Source organism: Pinus tabuliformis, chromosome X (genome assembly GCF_031772625.1).
Source record: "Pinus tabuliformis cultivar Carrire ecotype Pingquan chromosome X, CPIR1, whole genome shotgun sequence".
Classification (NCBI taxonomy): Eukaryota; Viridiplantae; Streptophyta; class Pinopsida; order Pinales; family Pinaceae; genus Pinus; species Pinus tabuliformis.
This window is the reverse complement of record NC_142308.1, coordinates 156,704,410-156,727,682: the sequence shown is the minus strand read 5'-3', so window position 1 is coordinate 156,727,682 and position 23,273 is coordinate 156,704,410. Positions and strand designations below refer to the sequence as shown.

The 23,273-nt window shown below is 39.5% G+C and overlaps 1 protein-coding gene across 1 annotated transcript in view; it reads right to left on the bottom strand.

Moving 5' to 3' along the window:
- Positions 1–204: 204 nt before the first annotated feature.
- The window catches only part of LOC149138930 (uncharacterized), a 44,364-nt gene continuing 21,295 nt past the window's right edge, over positions 205–23,273 (bottom strand). Inside the window, exon 2 of the mRNA XM_089450530.1 lies at positions 205–361. Coding sequence (XP_089306656.1) covers positions 205–361 — 157 coding nt within the window. The remainder of the gene's footprint in view (positions 362–23,273) is intronic.

Genomic DNA, 23,273 nt, shown 5'->3' with positions numbered 1-23,273 from the left:
TGTCAACTCATGACCAAAAGCATCACGACTTTAGAAAAGAAGCTTTCATTCACAATGCTTTCAAGAAAAATCTACAACAATAGAAGCTAATAGCTTATGTGAAAAAAATTTGTGCACACCAACTTACAATCAGGGAAAAAAGGCACAAATTGGAGCTTAGTTACCTAAAAAGATTCAAGAATGCACAAATTAAGATCAAGTTCCTTACATAAATCTCAAATCAGCTTTTAGACTCTCCAAATCCTCTCGTGTGACTAGGGAGGATAACCTGTTGGCTATGTTAATCAAATGATTTGCTACAGCTCCATGATCAGCTGTAGGAACTGTTTTTCCACGAGCTTTTCCATTTGTGCCCGCTTTCCTGTTAAAAAGACTGAGAAGATGGTGAGTATATCACTAGAAATTTTCAAGGCATGTCTTTGTTTCAATATTTTTGTCATTGTCTTTAAATAGCAATGGCAAGGATATAGTAAGAATAACACATTTATGGACTTTTCTTCAGAGTTTGTTTTCTAATTTCTATTAAATATAATAATAAAGCATATTAGAAGAAAAGAGGGCAGCAGACACACTGACACCACAAGACAAAATCTGGGGAAATTAAACATGCTGCTGCTACGTTGATCCTGACTAAATAAACATCATCGAATAAAACTAGCCCTTGTCCATTTAAGCAGTAAGTATAATCAAGTCTAAATTTAACAGCCCTGAAGAGGAAGCCAGAGTCATAAATAACTATAACCCAGGCAATAATCATAAAACACCTGCCAGCTCAAGCGCCCATAGCCACTATGGTGGCTTATAAGGGAACTTGTCATCATTGCAATCTGAAAGCAACTAGCAGGCTTCCACAACAAAATAATCATCCAAAATTCTTTTCTTCATTTGACAAGTACCATACTACCAAATGCATTCCATTAACCAGTTAGAAAAGCGGGCTTGATCTCATAGTTAATATAGAAATTTTTCATCAATTGAAAACAAATTCTAATGCCATGGAGCTACTTACTTGCACACATAAAGGGGCCCTCATTCCTAAATCAGGGCCTACTTCATCATGTATACCCAGTGTATGAAACTGGCCTCACAGATAGAAACATGAATTTCAGACAAAATCCTAAAAATGGTCAATGGGATGCTGGTTTGCTGTGAAGTTGATAGAGCATTAAGACATGTGTTTAGTGTATGAAACTGGTCTCACAAAAAGAAAAGAATTTCAACAAAATCCTATAGATGGCCAACAGCATGCTGGTTCACTGATGAGTCTGACAGACTATGAAGACATGTGTTTAGCATATGAAACTGGTCTTGCAGAAAGAAATGAAGTTCAAACAAAATTTTATGAAAGGCCAGACAACTGCTGGTTCATCAAATAGGTTGGCACAGTAATTTGCAGAAACTGGCCTCGCAGAAAGAAACATGAATCCGAATATCAGAGAACCAGATAAATGGCCAATAGTGTGATGATTCACTGATGTGTTTACAGAGTATTAAACCCTATGTTTACTGTACAAAACTGGTTTTGCAGAAAGAAACATCAATTTCAGACAGAATCCTATGAATGGCCCAACAGGTGTTGGTTCTGATGAGATTGACAGTATTAAACCTTGTGCTTAGTAAATGAAACTGATATTGGACACGGGAGCGTGGTTTAGTGGGAAGCAACGAGGTAATGAGGTTTGTACAAATATTTAGACTCAGGTTCATGCAGATGAGACTGGGTGCAAGTCCTCAGTGACTTCGACAGCATAGATACACCTCCTCATAGTAGCATGGAAGCTTAGCCAAAGAAATTCTAGAAGAGGTAATACTTTACTGATCGAACAGAAAGAAACATAAATTTCTGATAAATCTATAATGACCCATGGGGATTTAATTTGTTGATGAGGTTGATGGAGTGTTGCAAAACTCAAACATGAAATAAGTCAGTAGGGGTCAAAATGTCAGAATCCAGGAACAACTCAAAAAAAAAGAGTGGAACGACTTGAAAGAACTTGGTAAACGTCAAAAAAATGCAAAATATATTTTCAATTAAAATATAAATTTACAGAATAAACACCAAGTTTCCTCTCTAAAAGAACTCTGAAACACTCCTCTCACTGCAAGAAGCACAATCAGTGATGAGGCTGGGTGCAAGTCCTGGGTAATTTCGACAGCATACATACACCCCCTCATAGTAGCACGGAAACTTAGCCAAAAAGATTCTATAAGAGGTATTGCTTTAAAAAAAATGAAACTGGTCTAACATAAAAAAACAAAAACAAAAAAAACAAAAAAAAAACATTTCCAATAAATCTTATAATGGCCAATGGGGAGTTAATTTGTTGATGAGGTTGATGAAGTGCTGAAAAACTCGAACATGAAATAACTCGGGAGGAGTCAACTGTCACAATACTCGAACATGAATGACTCGGGAGGGGTCAAAAACTTGGAATCCGAGAACTCCAAAAACAAAAGTGGAATGACTTGAAAGAATTTGGTGAACATTAAAAAAATGCAAATATATTTTCAACTAAAATATAAATTTACGGAATAAACACCAAGTTTCCCCTCTAAAAAGAACTCTGCAACGCTCCAATCACTGGGATAAGCACAATCAGCAACCCTGTATGAGCAAAATAAGATCATTTTTGCGGTTTACCGAAAACATTTTGCTGAAGCATTCTTCTCACTGGCAGAAGTACAATCAGCAACCTTGTGAAAGCAGAATAAGTGACCTTTTTGGGTGCAGATGAGACTGGGTGCATGTCCAGGGTGACTATGACAGCATAGATACACCCCTGCATAGTAGCACACAAGCTTAGCCAAAGAGATTCTATAGATATATTGCTTTAAAAAAATGAAACTGACCTAAAATAAAGAACCATAAATTTCCGATAATATTTTATAATGGCCAATGGAGAGAGTTAATTTGTTGATGAGGTTGATGGAATGTTGCAAAACTTGAACATGAAATAACTCGGGAGGGATCAAGAAGTCCGAATCCAGGAACAACTCAAAAAAAAAGGTGGAGCGACTGGAAAGAACTCGGTGAACATTTAAAAAAATGAAAATATATTTTCATTTAAATTACAAATTTACAGAATAAACACCAAGCTTCCCCCCTAAAAGACATTACACTCATCTCACTGGCAGAAGCACAATCAGCAACCATGTATGAGCAAAATAAGATTTTTTTTGGGGGTTTACAGAAAACATTTTGCTGAAACATTCCTCTCACTGGAAGAAGCACAATCAGCAACCTTGTGTAAGCAAAAAAAGTGACCATTTTTGGGGCTTACAGAAAAAATTTCACCAAAAAACTGCTCTCACTGGCAAAATCACAATCAGCAACCTTGTGTGAACAAGATAAGTGACTTCTTCAGGGTTTACAGAAAAAATTTCACACTCAAACATTTTTTTTCAAATAAATCATAATTTATAAAAAAATTGGTCCTTGTGACTGTTGCCTCAAAATCTAGCAGGCCATGTGAGGGGACTCGCAAGGCAAGAGGCAGGCTATAGCAACAATGAGTTAGACTGCCACTGTCACCTCAACACTCTTCCTCCTGCTCTTTAGTGGAATTGCACCACGAGGCTTCCCAGTGATCACCTAAGAGGATATTTTATATTATAAGGCTCAAGGTGATGAAAGCTTGGGCTAGGTAGAGGTACTCAATGACGAACAATGGCTCAAGGAGATAAAATAAGGGATAGGGTATCATGCACCTAGACTGCAAAGGCACTTTTGACCTAAGGTTTATTGATATGTGGCAACAAAAGACTTCCTAGGCACATATGAACCAAAGAAAGGGTTTCCTAAAAGATAGGATCAACAAAGGAATAAATCAAGCCCTCTAATTAAGTCTCAAGTTGAAGCCCTTGCAAGGGTTAGGTTTCTAGGGCACAAAAATATTTAGAGAAGAGATGTTTCACCATGCAAAAGGCTAGATTTTGAGTTAAAAGGATCACCAAGGCAACACTTAGGTTTTATTACCACTACCACTCATCCACAATTGCCCTAAATCAATTCAACCCTCGCTAGATGCCCTAGAGATTTGCCTTAAAAGGCTTAGAAAATAGAAAAATAAGGAAAAATATTAAGTTTTTGAAAGTTTTTTAAAATTTTATCAAACAAAGGTTACCAATGCTTAATCCTACTTGGGTGATGGAATGATTAGGGCTACTTCAGAAGATAAAGGACAAATGCTTGGAGTAAGGGGGGAAAGCTCTTGTTATATAAATCCTAACTATCCTTCTTGTGAGGGGAGAAATTAAATAGGAGAAACTCACTGTTACCAGTCAAATTAGCAGTGTTGGCAAGGTTCAACCAAGACTCCTACACAGTAAGCACTATTAGGAGTATGTCCAATGTCACCTCAGTGTATTCCTCTTGCTTTAGGCCAACTCCCACTAAATGCCACAGGCAGTATCCCTACACACAACAACTCAACCAAGAAATGATAGACCAATACCTAAATGAAATATATGGAAGAGGTAGGAGTTAGTTAAATAACCAAATTCTGATCTGATTTATGATATAACAGCAAATTAATATTGCAGACCAGCGATGAGAAATTACTCAATATGCCAAGAAAATGGGCTTTAAAATGCCACAAATTGAGTATGAAAGCTTCTTACCACAATAGAAGACAAAATAGAGTTGTTATACCTGTTCTATATGGCTTGTAAGAAGACAAGGTACTTGTTCAAACCTGTAACTTTAATATTTCTGGAAAGTAAATCAGGCCAGTAAGCATAGGGCCACTTCAGGGGCCTGAAAATAGCCTTTAGTGAACATGAAACTCAGGGGACTTTGTTGGAGATGTTAGTACTATCAAAGAGCTTTCCAATGAGCACAAGAACATTAATTTTTAATAAGTAGTTTAAAGATATTAAATCTGCAATACAACTACCCACAAATAAGCCTACAACCGTAAGGGCTGAAAATTGACTTTGCCAAAAACAATGATTAGACCTGGAAATCTTTTTGGACAGCCAATATATGATCTAATAGTTACTAATTAGTCAATGAAAAATCTCTTTAGATCAATTTCAATGGATACAAAAGATTTTATCTTGGTTTTCACATATCCCAAGGCCAGGGTTTGCCTCCAATCGCTCCCAATTGTTGTAGATTATTTCCTAGACATGTAATTAGCATTAAAACACTTGGAAATATGATTAGTGCAGCAATACAAGGCAAATCAAAGGGATTTGTATTCGCCCAAATTGTACACTAGAATGCGACAACGCTTAGAGCAGGGGTTGTCACTCTGATCCATGCCCTCTCCATTTAAGTTGTCTCCTAATTGCATACTAAGAGGGGCAGTCCGTATGGATGAAGAGATGAAAAACTTGTTGGAAACCAACAAGTAAAGGAGACACAACTGAATGGCCTAGCGACATGGTTGAGATTATTAGGCAAGTATGATTATTAAGCACCACTTGATTAGATTTATTAAGATTTAAAGTTAGAGACCAGTGCCTTTTGAGATTGATTACTTGCACAATATAAATTAGTTTACCAACTAACTGGATGAACAGTTGTTGCAATATCCAAATTCTATTCTATACGAAGTGCAGGACCTAGTTCTATAAGAAATACAAGCTTTTGGTTATTTTTAATTATATGTCTAATTTAGATTTATCCTTCTCAATTCATTTGGAACTAGTCTCGAATGCAAGTTGTAGAAAGAAGTCCACAAGAAGGAGGCTAAGGCCTCATTAATGATACCTCCCTTGGAGTTCTAACCACCTAGGTGCATCCGTTCCTACAAGGGATTGCCCACAAGAAAACTGCAAGGTATGTTAACTACAAATGACGATCTAAAGTCCACAAACTAATTGGAGAAGGCGGTCCTATCTTCTTACAACCAAGCTTATGCATGGAGGTGAATTTTAAATGCACTTCTAGTCCTAGAATGAGGATGCAAGATATGAGTGAATGCTTCAATGAGATTATCAAGTGGATTAAGTACTTCAAGACAAATTATTTAAAATCCAAATGCTTATAGTGATATTCAAATTAAGATCAGTTAGGTGAAGCACTTAAAGAACAATTGAATGACTATCTCAAATGAAGCAAGATAAAAAATTCCAATGAAACACAAGTGGTGACACAATGATACATAATTAGCAAAAGATTATTAGAATTTCACTTATGGTCACAAGAACAAATTAGAGCACTTAATGAAACAATGAGACAAGGCTAGCAATTCAAATGAGATCAGCAATTCTAAGAGCTTATTAATATGTCAACAAGATTTTATCTTATGATGAGCAATATTACTCAATGATTAGACCCAATAGCAAGTTACCACTTAGATTATAGGCCAATGAAGCACATTAGATGACAATAGAAACAAGCTTAAAATGAGATTGCTAACAGTGATTAAAAAATGAATGTTAGATACACAATGTGTTAGTTTTTATAGCATCGGAGGTGTTCTAGTCTCGAAACTTTGTGGAGAGGCTAAAACACAGAAGTTCTCCATAACCCATAAATCGTTTTTGGAAATTCCACCTAGAAGTGTCTCAATTAGATTATTAGCCTATTTTTAAATATTTCCTAAGTCTAAACTTAGGAAAAGGGGTTAATTAATCAATATTAATTAAGAAATGTGTGAATCATCTAGAAACTCACACGGATCGATCTAGATATGATCTCAACCATCGATTATGTTTTAATCTTGGTCGTTGGAGTCCCAACTGGAGATTATAAGAGGAGGTCGATGGGTAGATGGAAAACATACACTTGAGATCGATTTTCCTTAGGCAGTTCGATCCTCCAAAGAGTAGCAGCAGTTGTCAGAAGAGTTCGAGCCAGAGAAGGGAAGCAGAGACAGAGAGGGCCAAGGACAATGATCCAGAGGAAGTTTTCCAGATCCGGAGAGACAGCAACAAGAGTCTAAGTTATTACAAGTGAGGTTGCGCAGAGGACTACGCAAGCAACTTCAGAGGGCAATTAGATTTAGCTGTGGGGAAATCGATTCAACTTCCAGAGGCCGAGAAAGTCTTCCAGAAGGCCGGAGAATCATTTCCAGTAGCAGAGTCAGACAAAACGACTAGATTGGAGGCAATTTCGAGCTAGACGTCAAAGGGTTTGTGCAAGCATTGCACAAAGGCTAGCGCAAGGGGTCCAGGAGGACGAGTTTTTGAAGCCAAGTTGTGTCGGGGTTGCTTGTGGAGGAAGGGAAATTCCCTCAGATAATTTCGGCCAAATTTTCTTGCTGTGGATAGCCAATTTTGTTGAGAAATCTAGGGCATTTAATGTTAACAATTTCTCTGCTTAATAATTGCTTGTGATATGTTTGTTCTTCAGTTACTTATGATCTTTCACTTTGTTAGTCTATTAGTGTGTTCTTTTTCATCAAGACAATTACCAAAATAAAGACAAGTGACACAAAATATAGGCTTCTCCAACCAGGGCCAAAACCTCTCACCTCTAGAGAGGAAAACCCGATGAAATTCTTCTTCTACATCTTCAATTGATAAGTACCAAGACTATGACACTGACTCTTGACTCTAATATCCTCTTTCAAGAACCTTGTCACCAACCTAGACTTCCTTATCCTTCCTTCTCTTGCTCCTTCTAGAGAAACTTGGTCTCTACTTCTTATGCTACACCTTTACAATTGCCCTAGAGAATCTCAATCTCTAGGTCTTCTAGAGAAACTCGGTCTCTACTTTTCTATTCTAGAGGATTCCTTCCTTCACTATCCCAGAAGAAACCTATTCACTGCCTCCCAGAAGATTCCTTCTTCGCTGCCCCAGAAGATTTTGCTACCCTAGAAGAATCTACTTCACTATCCCAAAAGAATCTGCTGCCCCAGAAGAATCTACTTCGCTGCTCCAGAAGATTTTGCTTCGATTTACCCAGAAGATTCTTCCTTCGATACCCTAGAAGAGTGTCATTTTTACCTTAGAGAAAACCCTTTCTTACTGCCTCCTTTTCACACTTCTTTCTGCACTTCTTCGCTGGAATTGAGTTCGAACTTGATGCTTAGAATGGAGGCTGAGTTCCCCTACTTATACCCCTCTTCTCTAGGTCTTTAGGCCGACTTAACTAGATGTAGGCCGACTTGTTCTAGCAGCTCCTTTGATGTTTGTAGGCCGACTTGAAGAGGTTTGGTGACAAGTTCTTTGGAGGATACTTTACATAGACAAGATGACCTTTTACAAAGTGTAACATGACTTCATTTACATGACAATGACTCTTATATTTTATGACTAGATGACAAATAAATCCTAAAGACTCTCAATGGGAGTCTTGACTCAAAAACAAAATCCTTTCTCATGAAACCCATGAAGCAAGTCAATAAAATAATTTCATTTTTCTTATTTACATCTCTTTACATAAAATCATAATTACGTGTCATTATGAAGACCGAACCTAGTTACATCTTTCAACACTCCCTCTTAACTAGGGAGGTATTCATAATGGTACCTTGAACTTTCTCTTAAGAAGAATTTGGATTTGTAACTCATTTGTATAGCATCATACCAACTAGCATTTATATAGCAAGGCCTTGACTAACAGCTCTATCCATAGAGCAAAATGCTAGTGAGACAAATGATTTATAGACATCTTCATCATTGTCTCTCTTAGAACATACCCCACCCGAGTTCTCTCAAGATATGCTCCATGAGGACTATTCCTTTCTTGGACTCCCCAGTCCCCAAAAGAATATCGATCCCCCACGACTACTCTTCCATGGGATTCCCTAACTCATCCCACCAGAGCATTAGATGCCAAATGATTACACAATCCTCCATTTTGTCTTCTCAGGTGAAGCACAAAACAACATGTCTATCGCTCCTTCTTATACCAAGAGATTTTATTCCTTTTATGTAACCATTCCTATCACAGAGGAATGTACCTAAGCTTACGGCTTAGAAATTTCTGAGTTTCTTCCAAGTAAAAAACTTCTTCTCAGGCTCCCTCTTAACCAAGGACCTATAGAACACTTAGTTGCATGAAGAGATCCTTTCTTCGATGTCAAGGATTTCTTTTAAGGAATCTTCAACTTTTGGGAACTTTTGTATAGAGGACACAGATCATCCATCTCTTTTGTCCATGAGTTAGTCATTGTTAAGTTATGGTATGTTCTATGCTTATAACAGTTTACTTCTTTTTCTTATTATATTCCACAAATTAGCAATCACATATACATAAAGTAAAGTGCAGATAGAACATTAAACGATCGACAGAAAACAAGCCAAGACAAGAGACACAAGATGTGGCGGCTAGCCAGGGACAAAACCCACAATGTGTGGGGAAACCCTTTGATCAAATCTGCTTTTATCTTCAATAATTCAGCAGAGAGAAATAGTACAATAAATTTGATTCATATCAGCAGTAGCAAACCCTAGATCAGCAGCATCAGCATTAGCAACTTCATTATCAAACTAGGGCAGACGATATCTCACAAACCGACCGTCGGATTGACTTCATTCCACCACCAAAAGTTTCGGCTTTCAGAGGAGGTTCAGATGAACCTACAGCGCAGTTCAGATGAGGAGATCTTCTAGGCCACGCAAGTCAATCTTTACTTCTGCAGTTGCAGCTTCAGTTTCAGCAGTTTCCGGCTTCAAACTAGGGCAGTTGATATCTTGCAAACCATTCGTCGAATTGACTTATTCCACCACCAAAAGTTGCGGCTTTTAGAGGAGGTTCAGATGAACCTACAGCGCAGTTCCAAAGAGGAGATCTTCTAGGCCACGCAAGTCAATCTTTACTTCTGCAGTTGCAGCTTCAAATTCAACAGCTTCCGGCTTCACATGTGTGAGAGAGAGACCCATTTCAGCGCAGTAGAGAAGAGACTCATTTCTACGTAGTAGAGAGAGAGAGAGATGTGATGAGATGAGTGAGTCCAAATGAGGAAAAGTCCTCTTATATTTATACACAACGTTGGTGGGTGAATAGATGCAACTGTTGGGCTTCTGAGCCTACATGAGTTGTAGGTCGGCTTGATAATAATTCCATAATCAAAATAAATTCATATCTCCATGAATACTTATCGGAATCGGATGATCTTTATATCAATCCTACACCTCTCGACGAGAGGAATCTAATAAAAATATTATCAGCCATGAATAAGATGACCCACATGAAGTTTTGCCCTGGTTGCCAATTTTAACACTCCCTCTCAACCATGGAGAACTTCATCTGCAATCTGTCTATCGGTCGTTACTATTCATCCATCAAATGCACTGCCCTGTACAGCCTGACCCTTGCCCTGTTTTGCTCTATTCTGCCTGTTCTGCTTTGTCTTGTTCTACCCTGCACTGATATGTACTGTTTTGCTCTGTTCTGCTCTGCTCTTGCATTGTTCTTTTCTGCTCTGCTTTTGTCCGAATTATGAAGAAGAAGAAATGATCAAGGATGTATCATACTGACTCAAAGTCAGTCTCAGAGTATGTACCACTGGTCCCAGACCAGTCTCAACCAACCCGAAGTCAGCGTCATAGTGAGTACAACTCCACTGGTCTTAGACCAGTATCATCCTCCACTGACTCAAAGTCAGTCTCAGAGTGCGTACCACTGGTCCCAGACCAGTCTCAGCAGACCCGAAGTCAGCTTCATAGTAAGTACCACTCCTACCACTGGTCCCAGACCAGTATCGCAGTCTCAAAGAGTGTACCACTGGTCCCAGACCAGTCTCAACCGACCCGAAGTCAGCGTCATAGTATGTACCACTCTCACTGGTCCCAGACCAGTACTGACTGACACGAAGTCAGTCTTGGAGTATGTACCATTGGTCCCAGACCAGTCTCAACCGACCCAAAGTCAGCGTCATAGTATGGTACAACTCCTACCACTGGTCCCAGACCAGTATCGCAGTCTCAGAGAGTGTACCACTGGTCCCAGACCAGTACTACACTGACACGAAGTCAGTCTCGGAGTATGTACCACTGGTCCCAGACCAGTCTCAACCGACCCGAAGTCAGCGTCATAGTATGGTACAACTCCTATCACTGGTCCCAGACCAATATCATTGATCCCAGATCAATGGAGGTCATCCTAGCGTATGCAGTACGGTAGATACAACGATGCGTCCATCGGTACTACTATGGTCCCTAACTTCATTTCCCTACTCATTGATCAGATGAGAGGTACTTCCCATGAGTCCCAGACTGCATGGGTAGGATGCCTCGACAGGAGAACTAATCAATCCTGTCCTCACAGGGGAACACATCAATCCTGCTACAAGCGCCGTGGAGAACACATCAATCCAGGCTACCATGGAGAACACATCAATCCAGGCCTCACAGGAGAACTAATCATCTTGCTACACAGGAGAGCAAATCATCCTGTTCCACAAGAGAGCGAATCATCTTGTCCCACAAGAGAGTGAATCATCTTGTTCCAGTGTGCACCACCAAGGGAGGGTGAGTCACCCTGTGGTCATATGTTGCTCCAGTAGGAACCGCAAGCCCTCAGAGCTCCCAGAGCTCAATGTATGCAATATGCAGGACCCTTGTACAAGGGTTTCTTGCCAACTCCAAGTCGTTTGGGAAAATCACAGATTAGATCTTTCCTCGGGGCTTTGACAAGGTGTATCAACCTGTACATCATCTTAATGTGATGGAGCTTCCTTGCTCATCGACTTACCATATCCCAGATGATGTCTATCTGCTGGAGCAATTGATGAATACGGGATTCCTCAATAATCGAATCCCACCTCTGGTTGTTACAGAGAATCACAGTGGTATCCAATGTAAATCCAAACAGCTCACTGAAGAGCTTTCGCAACCAGACTGCCTCACACGAGGTTATGCTAGCAACAATATATCCTGCTTCGGCGGTGCTCAAAGCCACCGACTTCTGCTTCCTACTCATCCGGGATATCGAAGCAGATCCCAAGGTGAAACACTACCCGGAAGTGCTCTTACGGTCCACCACACTGCCTGCCCAATCAACATCAGTATATCCAAGTAATCTCACATCTCCGGCAGTGTATCTTAATCCATGAGAGATTATGTCATGAAGACATCTCAGAAGATTCCTGGCATCAATCCAGTGAGGCTCAACCAAATATGAGCTCACAATGCTAACTGCAAAACATATGTTCGGACGGAGGTTCACCAAGAACATCAATGCAAATGAGTTTTTTTTTTTAACTCAGAGGCATTTCCCAAGTCTGGTCCAACATCACTACCATATAACTTCTAAAAGTTAAGATCCTCGAGGTAGTCACAAGCTTGCAGTCCATCATACCGAATCTTTCCAATATATTTACCACATATTTTCCTTGAGATAGGAAAATTTCCCTTGGCTTCTGCCACACTTCAAGTCCTTGGTCCTTCATTTCAAATTCAGAAGCCATCTCCCTCTTACATTTGTGAATGAGAGGGTTTGCACCTGTTAGAAAGAGGTCATCCACATACAACACCAGTATGAGAGGCTTGTCATCTTCAACCTTAAAGTAAAGGTTAGGATCAGCTTCACTCCTAGTGAATCCCAGCTTCATCAAGTAGCTATCCATCCTCTCATACCATGCTCGGGGTGCTTGCTTCAGCCCATAGAGAGCCTTCTTCAACCTGCATACATGAGATTTCCAATCATAAATCTCAAATCCTTCAGGTTGCTCCACATAGACCTCTTCTTTGATAGAACCATGCAAGAACGCGGTCTTAACATCCATCTGATGTAGGTTCTGTTGTCACGCGGATTGACACGACAACCCTCAGACCGGGGGCTGTCACCTTGATCCCCGATCCCTCCGTTTAAGCCTGTCTCCCGCGGCTAAGGGGGGTAGACCCTATGATATGGCGAAGACCAACTGTCGACCAGTTGGTTGGGAGACACGAGATACGATATAAAAAGCACTCGATGGATTTGATTAATTTAGCAGACCAGTGCCTTAAGAGATTGTTATTAAAACGATTACTTGTTAGATGATATAGAAAAATAAACCGTGAACAGCAATCATTTGTCATCAAAGGTATCAGCTAAATCACGATGACCAAAACGATATCCAGCAACTGAAAATTAAAAAAAAAATGAATGCTTTAAACCACCACGAGTCATAAACCATTAACCAGATATCATATTCGTATCTCGACTTGAAAATTCTGCATGAAAGATATAACATGATAAACAACTGAAACTGGCAAAAATTTCAATTTTTTTTTTTTTTTTTTTAATAAAAATCTAAAATTTATAAAATTTTAAAATCCTAAAAAATTAAATCTCAAACTAAAAATAAAGAATCTATTAAAATCTAAAAACTAAATTATGCAAATATATAAACCTAAACTATAATCTAAAGAACTAAATCAAAATCTAAAAGTCTAAAATCGTAACTATATAAAACAAATTAAAATCTAAAACATCTACGCTAGCCTATCCAAAATACTCAAACAAAATACGATTTCACATTTAATCGAAACTGAACGAAACTACGCAAATGCTAAAATCCAACCGAAAAAATTGCGCATATGTACATGTTAATAGAACTGCGGGGATAAAAACTGAGTAACCCTAGCAAGCCGAAAAATCAAAACGCATGCCCAAAAGAATCAAGCGATACGCGGTTACCTTCGTCTCAATTTTGCATGAACAGATTTATTTACCTGAGAATATTTCTGCGGTGATTGATTTTCGATGTGGAACAGGTTTATGGTCTGATCGGATCGCGTCTTAGGCAGCTCCAAAACGTGCTATATGACCACGAAATGAAGTCGATTTACCTGTCCCGTCTGGCGTGAAAACCTTAGCCGCTGAAACGCAGAATGCCACTTGCGTCTGGAGAATTAACTTAAGAGTGAGCGTGCTGGTGCTTTGACGGAGACAGTCGCTTCACTGAGCCGGCGTGAATGAGGATCGGGATCGGAGGGCAACGTATTTAGATTGGTTCTCTTTGCAGCTGAAATCCGGTACCGTGAGCCTCAACAAACTACAGATTCGTCTACAGTGGTGCGTTTTTTACCACGCGTATCTCTCCTTGATTTGAAAATGCTCCTGTCAGCCAAGGAACTTCCCCAGCGGCCGCTGCACACAGCTTCGATACCTTTAATCACACAGAAACGATGGTTCACTCAATGAAAATTGAAACAAATCTGCAAGAGAAAGAGAACTTAAGATGGAGTATGCCAGAAGCTAACCTAAAAAACCCTAAGCCCTAATAAAAACTGTACAAAACAAGAATTTGAAACCCTAGAACAGCTAATTTAATTTACAAATTTGGCCCCTTAACAGCCAGATTCAGCAATAAGAACAGAAATATTTTAAAGAAATAAAGATTTCAGATTTTCACTGTGAAGAACTTCAGAAAATCTCTCATGCAAATTAGAAAAATAAACCGAATGATAGACCCAGGATCAAATCCAACTGGGCTCAGCAAAAAATGCTTGCGGGAGTTGGCTGGTTCAGCCGAGAACTTCCCCGAACGCCCACAAATTTCCTTCAGAAAGGGTTTTCTGCACAGCTCAAAACAACCATCAGTAAAGAGGGCAAAAATGCTGCTAGATCTCAAAAAGTAATGGAGATACCTGCCATTACTTCAGAAACCCTAACAACACTCGAACCCTAGCAAGTGAGCAAGATACCTGTGCTCACAATACTCTACAATTAGCTATTATTAATGGCTGAAAATAAAATATGCAGAAAATTAAACAATCTCACAGCATTTCAAGAGAGTAACACCAGCAAGATATGGACCCCAAAGTCTTCTTTTATTAACCAGAAACAGATTTACAAGAGAGCTTCTTCAGTACCAGACTCACAGATCTTATTCCAATTGATCTGAAAATGGCCCCTAGCACCCTACTTAAAGGAAATGATCCCAACGGCTAGTTCGAGTGATCCATGTCGAAATGATCTCGACCGTTGATGAGGATCAAGACATCTCTTGATCTCATCCGTCGATTTATTAAAAATAATATTTTGCATTCATTCACTTAAAATATTATTATTTTATTAGTTAGGGTTTTTGCTCTATTTTTTAATTTTTTTATTATTTTTTCATTTTTTAATTTTTTAATTTTTATTTGTTTTATTATTTTATTATTATTATTTTTTTATTTATTTTTTTATTTTTTAATTCATTTTAAAATGGATCATCGAACTAAGCCTTCGGAAACATCACCTAGGACCTAGGACTTAGGACACATGAGGGGATTTAAAACATTTTCAACCCTCAAGACACATTTCATGATGACTTTTTACAATTTACATCTCAAGGGGACAAACCCACTTAATACAGACCCTCACAAATCACCCAGTTTCTGCGACACACTTATAATCTAGCAGATCAACACACTAGGATTCTCCTAAAATTCTAATGACAAAATCCATCCCGGCTTTGGGGTCAGGTTTGAAGGAAAACTCTGCCGATCATGGATCGGTGAGACGAAAAACCTTCCGGGACGTAGATTACCATCAGAAAGTTAGGTCCACCTAGGCAATTTACATACATGACTCATGTCTGCTAAGATTATTTACAATTCATATATGCAGACTGGGTTTACAATCAAAATGATTAAGCTGCTGATGACTGCAGGATGGCACGACACGCTGATCAGGTGCTGCCCCTTTTTGCAAAGAAAAAGGGGGGGGGGTACTGCATGGGTAGTTGACCGGTACTGGTCAACAGGTTCCATCCTTGTGAAGCCACAAGGGCTATGATCAAGCGGATGGTTGTATATCTGGCAACAGGTGCAAATATCATAGTCTATACCTCCCTTCTGGGATAAACCACGAGCAACAAAATGAACCTTATACTTTTCCATACTTCCATTTGCTGCATGTTTTATCTTGTAAAGCCATTTTGAAGTAACAATTGTCTTGTCCAAGGTCTGGGAACTACTTCCCAGACATCATTCTCCATAATAGACTCATATTCTATGGTCATAGCATCCTTCCATAGTTAATGCTTGATGACATCTGAGAATGATGAAGGTTCATTTTGTATGATCGTGCTCATGATGGTCAGGTATCCCTGATACCTGTTAAGTTTCTTACTTTGATGGAAGGTTCCTCAGGGTGTAGCATGTCCTTCAGCATCATCAAGTATCCCCCTAAGCCATGAAGGCCTCTTCCTAGAAGAGGAAGGCTCATGTGGATGAGGATCAATTGGATCCATGGGTTCTTCTACATCAGGCATTGATTCATCATCCTTTTCTTTCGGTTCCCTGGTGTCGGCTTCTTGAGAGCTACTCAAAGTCAGTAGATTGTCCACCTTGCTGAGAGCCATATCTTTGTCAAAGGTGACATCATGACTAATCACGACTTCCCTTTGACCGGTGGTGAACATTTCTTCAGGCGTTTAGGAACCCAATGCTTGATGAGGGCATCGATTTTGTACATATACGGCGGTGATTGTAGTTTCAGCCCATAGAAACTTTGGAAGTCTTTGATCATGTAGCATGGCCCGGACAGCTTCCACCATCGTGTGGTTCTTCCTTCCCACCACACCATTTTGCTTAGGAGTATGTGGTGTAGTAGTCTCCCTCTTAATGCCAACCTCAAGTATGCCTGAGTAAACCAATTGTAATATATCGAAGGTCTTGCTTTGGCTTGAGGGGAATGGTCCCCTTTTGAGCTTTCCTTTGGCACATCCTGGACATACACCTTCTTTCTCTACTTGGAATTCGGGCATCCATGTTACCATCTGTCTTACATCGGGTAGAGCTTTGTAATGAAGGTGGGCAAACCTCCGATGCCAAAGTTCGGACTAAAGAGTTGTGTCACAAGACATGACACCTAGCGGACTTCCATCGACCTGATATAATGAATCAACACTAAACCCAAGAGTAAAGGCATCTTTAACATTATTTTTCCATATACATACCTTGCCATTGCTGAAGGTTACCTTGTAGTCTCTGTCTTCCATTGCCAAGATGGACACTAGGTTCCTTTTGAGGTCAGGTGCATTTAATACATCCTAGAATTTCTAGCCTTCTTGAATGCTTGTCCTCTTCCTTGATTCCCAACTCTCCTCTTACCTTTGCTGTTGAATTTGTCATTCCTTTGATTGCCATCAAAGGGATTTCGAGTTGCACCACTGCACACTGTACCATGCTTCTCTAATCATGATTATCATCATGCTGCCCATGTCCATGATTTTATCCATCATAATGCTGCTCAAACTAGTGTGCATCATCATCATGCTATCCTATATGTCCATGATCTCAGGTTGCCCTTTATGTCCATGATCTCATTCATCATGATGCTCATGATCTCATACATAGTGACTTGCTTTATCGCAAATGTAACATCGTCATTTTCTTCTAGCCTTAGGTCCAGCCTTTCCTTTTAATTTAGTCCCGGAATTATTTCTTTTCTTTGCATGAGAAGAAAAAGCAGCAGGAGGACCTTTAGGCATGGGCATTTCTTGCACTTCCTCCCTTGTTTCTTCTTGAATGCATCTAGCCATTAATTCCTTGAAACCAGGAATTACATTATAGTTCAAAAGAGTAGTCCTGAACACATACCATTCAAATGGCAATCCTCCAAGAGTTGTGAGTGCCATTTCTCTGTCAGTAATAGTTTCCCCAATAGATAGGAGATCGTTCTTGATCTCGATGATTCTTAAGAAGTATGCTTGCATACTTTCATCTTTACCCTTCTTGATTTCCCTCAGCTTATTTCTAAGAAACAAAACTTGATTTGCATCATTAACTTTAAATAAACTCACCAGTCTATCGTAGATTTCCTTGGAGGTGTCCAGTTCAGAGATGTAGGCCACCAAGTGCTTGTCGATAGAGTCCCGAATGATCTTCTATTGTTTTGACTTCTCCACTTTTTCATTTGTTCCAGGCAGCAACGGATGCATTTGATGGAGGCTCAACAATATTGCCTCTCACATGATCCAACACTCCTTGATTCTCAAGGGTTAGATCGATAGACATCTTCCATCCGTGATAGTCAGCTTTCTCACGGAGCTTGTCTTCAGCAGGAAAGAGTGTTGAGGACCCCATAGTTCTTTTAGGATAGCCTTGCCAATATTCTCTTCGATGATTGCTCTTGCTCTTGCTCGGGCTTTGTCTTCACCTCAGCTCCGATTCCATGTTAAGTTATGGTATGTTCTATGCTTATAACAGTTTACTTCTTTTTCTTATTATATTCCACAAATTAGCAATCACATATACATAAAGTAAAGTGCAAATAGAACATTAAACGATCGACAGAAAACAAGCCAAGACAAGAGACACAAGATGTGGCGGCTAGCCAGGGACAAACCCCACAATGTGTGGGGAAACCCTTTGATCAAATCTTCTTTTATCTTCAATAATTCAGCAGAGAGAAATAGTACAATAAATCTGATTCATATCAGCAGTAGCAAACCCTAGATCAGCAACATCAGCATTAGCGGCTTCATTATCAAACTAGGGCAGACGATATCTCACAAACCGACCGTCGGATTGACTTCATTCCACCACCAAAAGTTTCGGCTTTCAGAGGAGGTTCAGATGAACCTACAGCGCAGTTCAGATGAGGAGATCTTCTAGGCCACGCAAGTCAATCTTTACTTCTGCAGTTGCAGCTTCAGTTTCAGCAGTTTCCGGCTTCAAACTAGGGCAGTCGATATCTTGCAAACCGTTCGTCGGATTGACTTCATTCCACCACCAAAAGTTGCGGCTTTTAGAGGAGGTTCAGATGAACCTACAGCGCAGTTCCAAAGAGGAGATCTTCTAGGCCACGCAAGTCAATCTTTACTTCTGCAGTTGCAGCTTCAAATTCAACAGCTTCCGGCTTCACATGTGTGAGAGAGAGACCCAATTCAGCGCAGTAGAGAAGAGACTCATTTCTGCGTAGTAGAGAGAGAGAGAGATGTGATGAGATGAGTGAGTCCAAATGAGGAAAAGTCCTCTTATATTTATACACAACGTTGGTGGGTGAATAGATGCGACTGTTGGGCTTCTGAGCCTACATGAGTTGTAGGTCGGCTTGATAATAATTCCATAATCAAAAATAAATTCATATCTCCGTGAATACTTATCGGAATCGGATGATCTTTATATCAATCCTACACCTCTCGACGAGAGGAATCTAATAAAAATATTATCAGCCATGAATAAGATGACCCACATGAAGTTTTGCCCTGGTTGCCAATTTTAACAGTCATGACCCTAACTCATCAGAAAGTGATCCATCAGATTTTCCATCTGGATTTGCTTCATGTCATTTTGCTTTCATGCCATATTTCCGGAAGAACATTACATCCTTCCATATGGTCTACTTGGAAGTCATTCACAGATCTTCCCTTTTACAATTCTACATAAGCCCAACCAGATGTTAGTTCAAAAATAATCAATGTACACTTCAAATTAGAATTACCTTTGTGATGATCTTTCACCATGACATCTTCCTGTAAGTATCGGCATCCTGCAGATTGACACATCTTCCATAGATATTTAGTGTCAAGGATCTATGTTTTTTTTCGACTTTTTCCGAGAGATATTCTAGTCAAATCTTCTTGGACTTTGAATGTCTTCTATCATTGTTGTATATTATCACGATCTCTTCCTTTCTTTTCACACACTTTATTCCCAGAAGCTTCCAATCTTGATTGTAGTTAGCTTCCTTATGTTGCATATATTATGTTGATTTCATCTAGTGTGACTTATGCTCTTCTGCAATACCTAGGAGGAGGAGATCCTTTCTTCTCTAGATCATATTGTAACCATATGATTTTCATAATAATCCATGTGAGCATACCTCATTTTTCTTTCAATCATCCAGACTTCCTGTTGTAGCTTCATCTGAAAGGACTTTATCATTCAGACATGCTTTCCTTGTTGTGTCATCATATTATTCCTTGAATCCCACAAGTTGGAATTCCTTAATGAAAAACTTTTGCTTCCTTTCTCTATCAGTGAGTCCTTTGATGAGAATTCTATCAGAGAAACTTGAGGATATTTTATGTCCTCATTCGGAAAATGTTTTCTTCTATGATGATCCCAATCGATGATGATCTTTTGCTTCTTATAAATACTCATGAGGTTTCCTAAGAGCTTCCTAATTAGTAGGATTTGGACCAGACATACTTTCTTCCCATGTCACGAGCTCTCTCTTCTAATGTTTCTATGTTATTTTTCTAATGAGATGCATCCTATCTAATTTTAAACTGCATCAAGACCATAATTTACAAGTGAAAAGTACCTTCTTGAGAAGAAGATCATCTCAGTCATAGTAGAGATCTTTTACTTCTTCATTCTTAGGCTTCTTGGACTCAGGTTCTTGCACTTCTTCAGTAATGTGTGCCCCTTCTCCTGACATCCGAAGCACCTTATCTTATCCATGTTCTTTTTCCTTGAGGGACCAAACTTTCCAAATTTTCCCTTTCTTCTTGTCATTGTAGCATATGCTTGATTCTGTTCGCTTGGTCTGACATCAACCTTTGCTTTTAGTCTAGTTTCTTCGATCTTACATAGTGACCATAAATCTTGAAATGGAGTAGTTTCTTTCTTTCCATATAAGCTTGAAGTGAAGCTACCCCATTCTTCTGGTAGTGCATTTAGTACCACTATGGTCATCTCTCTATCAGACATAACTTCTCCTAGTTCTTGTAGTTGATCTCGAATTTCTGATATCCTCATGAAGTATGAGGCTATTCCATCTTCCTTGGATATCTTTAGCTTGTAGAGTTCTTGCCTTAAGGAGATTACTTCTCCTGCAGTACTTACAGAAAACAACTCTACTAGTTTGTCATATATAGCTTTTGCAGTTTCTAATTTTGATACATATGGGATTAGAGAATCTTTTATAGATTCTATGAGAATCCTTTGAGCTTTGACTTCTTCCTTCATGTATTTGCCATGAGCTTGAGTATCCTCCTTTGGAGGCTGGGTTATTGATCCCTTAATGTGAACCATGACCTCATTCTCAATAAGATTGAGGTCAATCCTTTTCTTCCATGCAAGGAAGTTTGTAGCCCCAACTAGTTTATTGATTTCCTTGCAAAAATATATTTTAATATTATCGGATATAGTCATGGACTTACTTGTCAAATTGCTGCTTGCTTCCTCCTTGATGTTGATGGATGGCCTTTTTTATGAGAGAGAGCTTGATTTATGATCCTTTGATGATCTGAAGTGCTTCTAGGGTTTTACTTTTTCTTCCTGCTTCCTTCTTATGATGTAGGTCTTGGACTTGTTGATAACCTTTGACTTGCTTTGATTCCCCTTTTGAAGTTTGATTTGTATGTCAGCTTGCTTTGTCTGCCCTTTCTTGTCTTTAGCACCTTAGCTCTGATACCATGTTGAGAAATCTAGGGCATTCAATGTTAACAATTTCTCTACTTGATAATTGCTTGTGATATGCTTGTTCTTCAATTACTTATGATCTTTCACTTTGTTAGTCTATTAGTGTGTTCTTTTTCATCAAGACAATTACCAAAATAAAGACAAGTGACACAAAATATAGGCTTCTCCAGCCAGGGCCAATGTGAAAATTCCTACACTCTGAAAGAACCCCTACTACAGCAAATCTGAATCTACTTCACCTACTTGATTTTTAATATATATTAACCAATTTATTCTTCTAAACACTGAAGCAAATTACTTTTGCAGCCTACACTAATTAAATATTTGATCTCATGAAATAGAAAACAGAGAAAAGAACAAGATACATAGGACACACTTATTTTTGGACACAATGGTCCCCGGAAAAAACCAATGCAGAAAATATGGTGCAGCAGTTCTGAGGGTTTATTATTATGCAGAAGAAATATCTGAATACAAATCTAGGATGCTCATCAAGCAATCCTTTACAAAGAAAATACTAGTGGAAAATCTGAGTGAGTTTTACCTCAATTCACCCAGCAAAATTACAGCTGATCTAGCACAAGACTGCTAACCCCGGCTATTTCTGCGGTTGCTCTTCATCAACACTATGTCAACTTCTCTGCCCTCTACGTCAGCTTTCCCGATTGTTCTGGCAGTTCCCGACAGTCCCGGTAGTTCCCGGTAGTTCCCGCATTTCCCGGCAGTTCCACCAGTTTTGAATTTTGCGTTCTGCGTCTGGTCTCCCGACTATTTCGGCAGTTTTGGATTCTGCGTGACAGGCAACTTTTCTGCGTCCTCTCCCGACTTCTGCGCTGCCTCTCTGCAAGCTCTCTCCACCTCTTTGTCAGTATTCTCTGGAAAGTCATCCCGGATTCTCACTGCCCCTCTGCTACAAGATCTCCCCAATCGATTTTCCTCCTGAGAACTTCTCACCTCAGAAAATCGATTTCCTCAATCTCTCTGTGTGTGTTTCCAAATGAACCCCAAGCCTCCATTTTATACTTGTCCTGTTGAGTCTTCAACGACCGAGATTAAGCCTTTAATCAACGGCTAAGATTAAAACATGACTCGATCCGTCTTCTATCATTCTCACCCATATTTTGATTAATACCCATTATAATTTCCCTAACTTTAGACATAGGAACTCCATTAAAAATATTAATTATTTTAATAAAATACAACCTAGGTGGAATTTCACCAAACGATTTATGGGTTCTTTATAACTCATGTACCTTAGCCTCTCCACCAATTTTCAAGGCTAGAGCACTTTCAATGCTACCAAAAACTAACACTCCCTCTTAGCGAGGAAAGTGCTCTAGCAACAATGTCCACCTACATGCTGCTCTGTTTCTGAAGCACCTCCTTTCTGCATTGTTGTTGCCACTGTATTGTTGCATCTCTACAGTATGTTGTTGTTGCATCTGTACTACAGCTCCCACTCAAACGCTGCATTTGCTATGCTGATAGCACTGCCACTGCTAACACTGCATCCGTACTGCAACTCAGTTGCTGAGAGAACCAACTGAAAAACATCCAAAATTAGTTGACCTTAACTGTGTTCAGCATAATACAATGAATGTTGGAATCTCACTGTTGTTGACCATCTGAGTCTTCTGCGCTACTGCTGACTTCTGCAATGTGCTATCTACACTGTTGCCAACCTTGCTCTGCGTTGATCAGTCTCTGGTCCCAAGCTACTGCATCTATCCTCCAAACAATCCACTGCATCTATCCTCCAAACAATCCACTGCATCATCTGACACTAAGTTCATCTCGTTATTGTTGAATCTTGGGCTCCCGTAGCAAGGAATTGATCCAAGAGGTGGACTCCTCAAGGATCCTGCCCATATGTAGTCCTCCCGACTACAACTCAATATTTCCCCATCTCCCTCCTGGAGATGCGTGGGTACTCATGGAATACTTATCCTCGTCGATCTTTGTTGAAGAAGCCTTAAGATCATGTTTCTCATCCTTATCCTTTTTCTTCAAAGGACATTGAGATGCATAGTGGTGCATCTCGCCACAACTGAAACATTTCACCTTCAAAATGTCCTTAT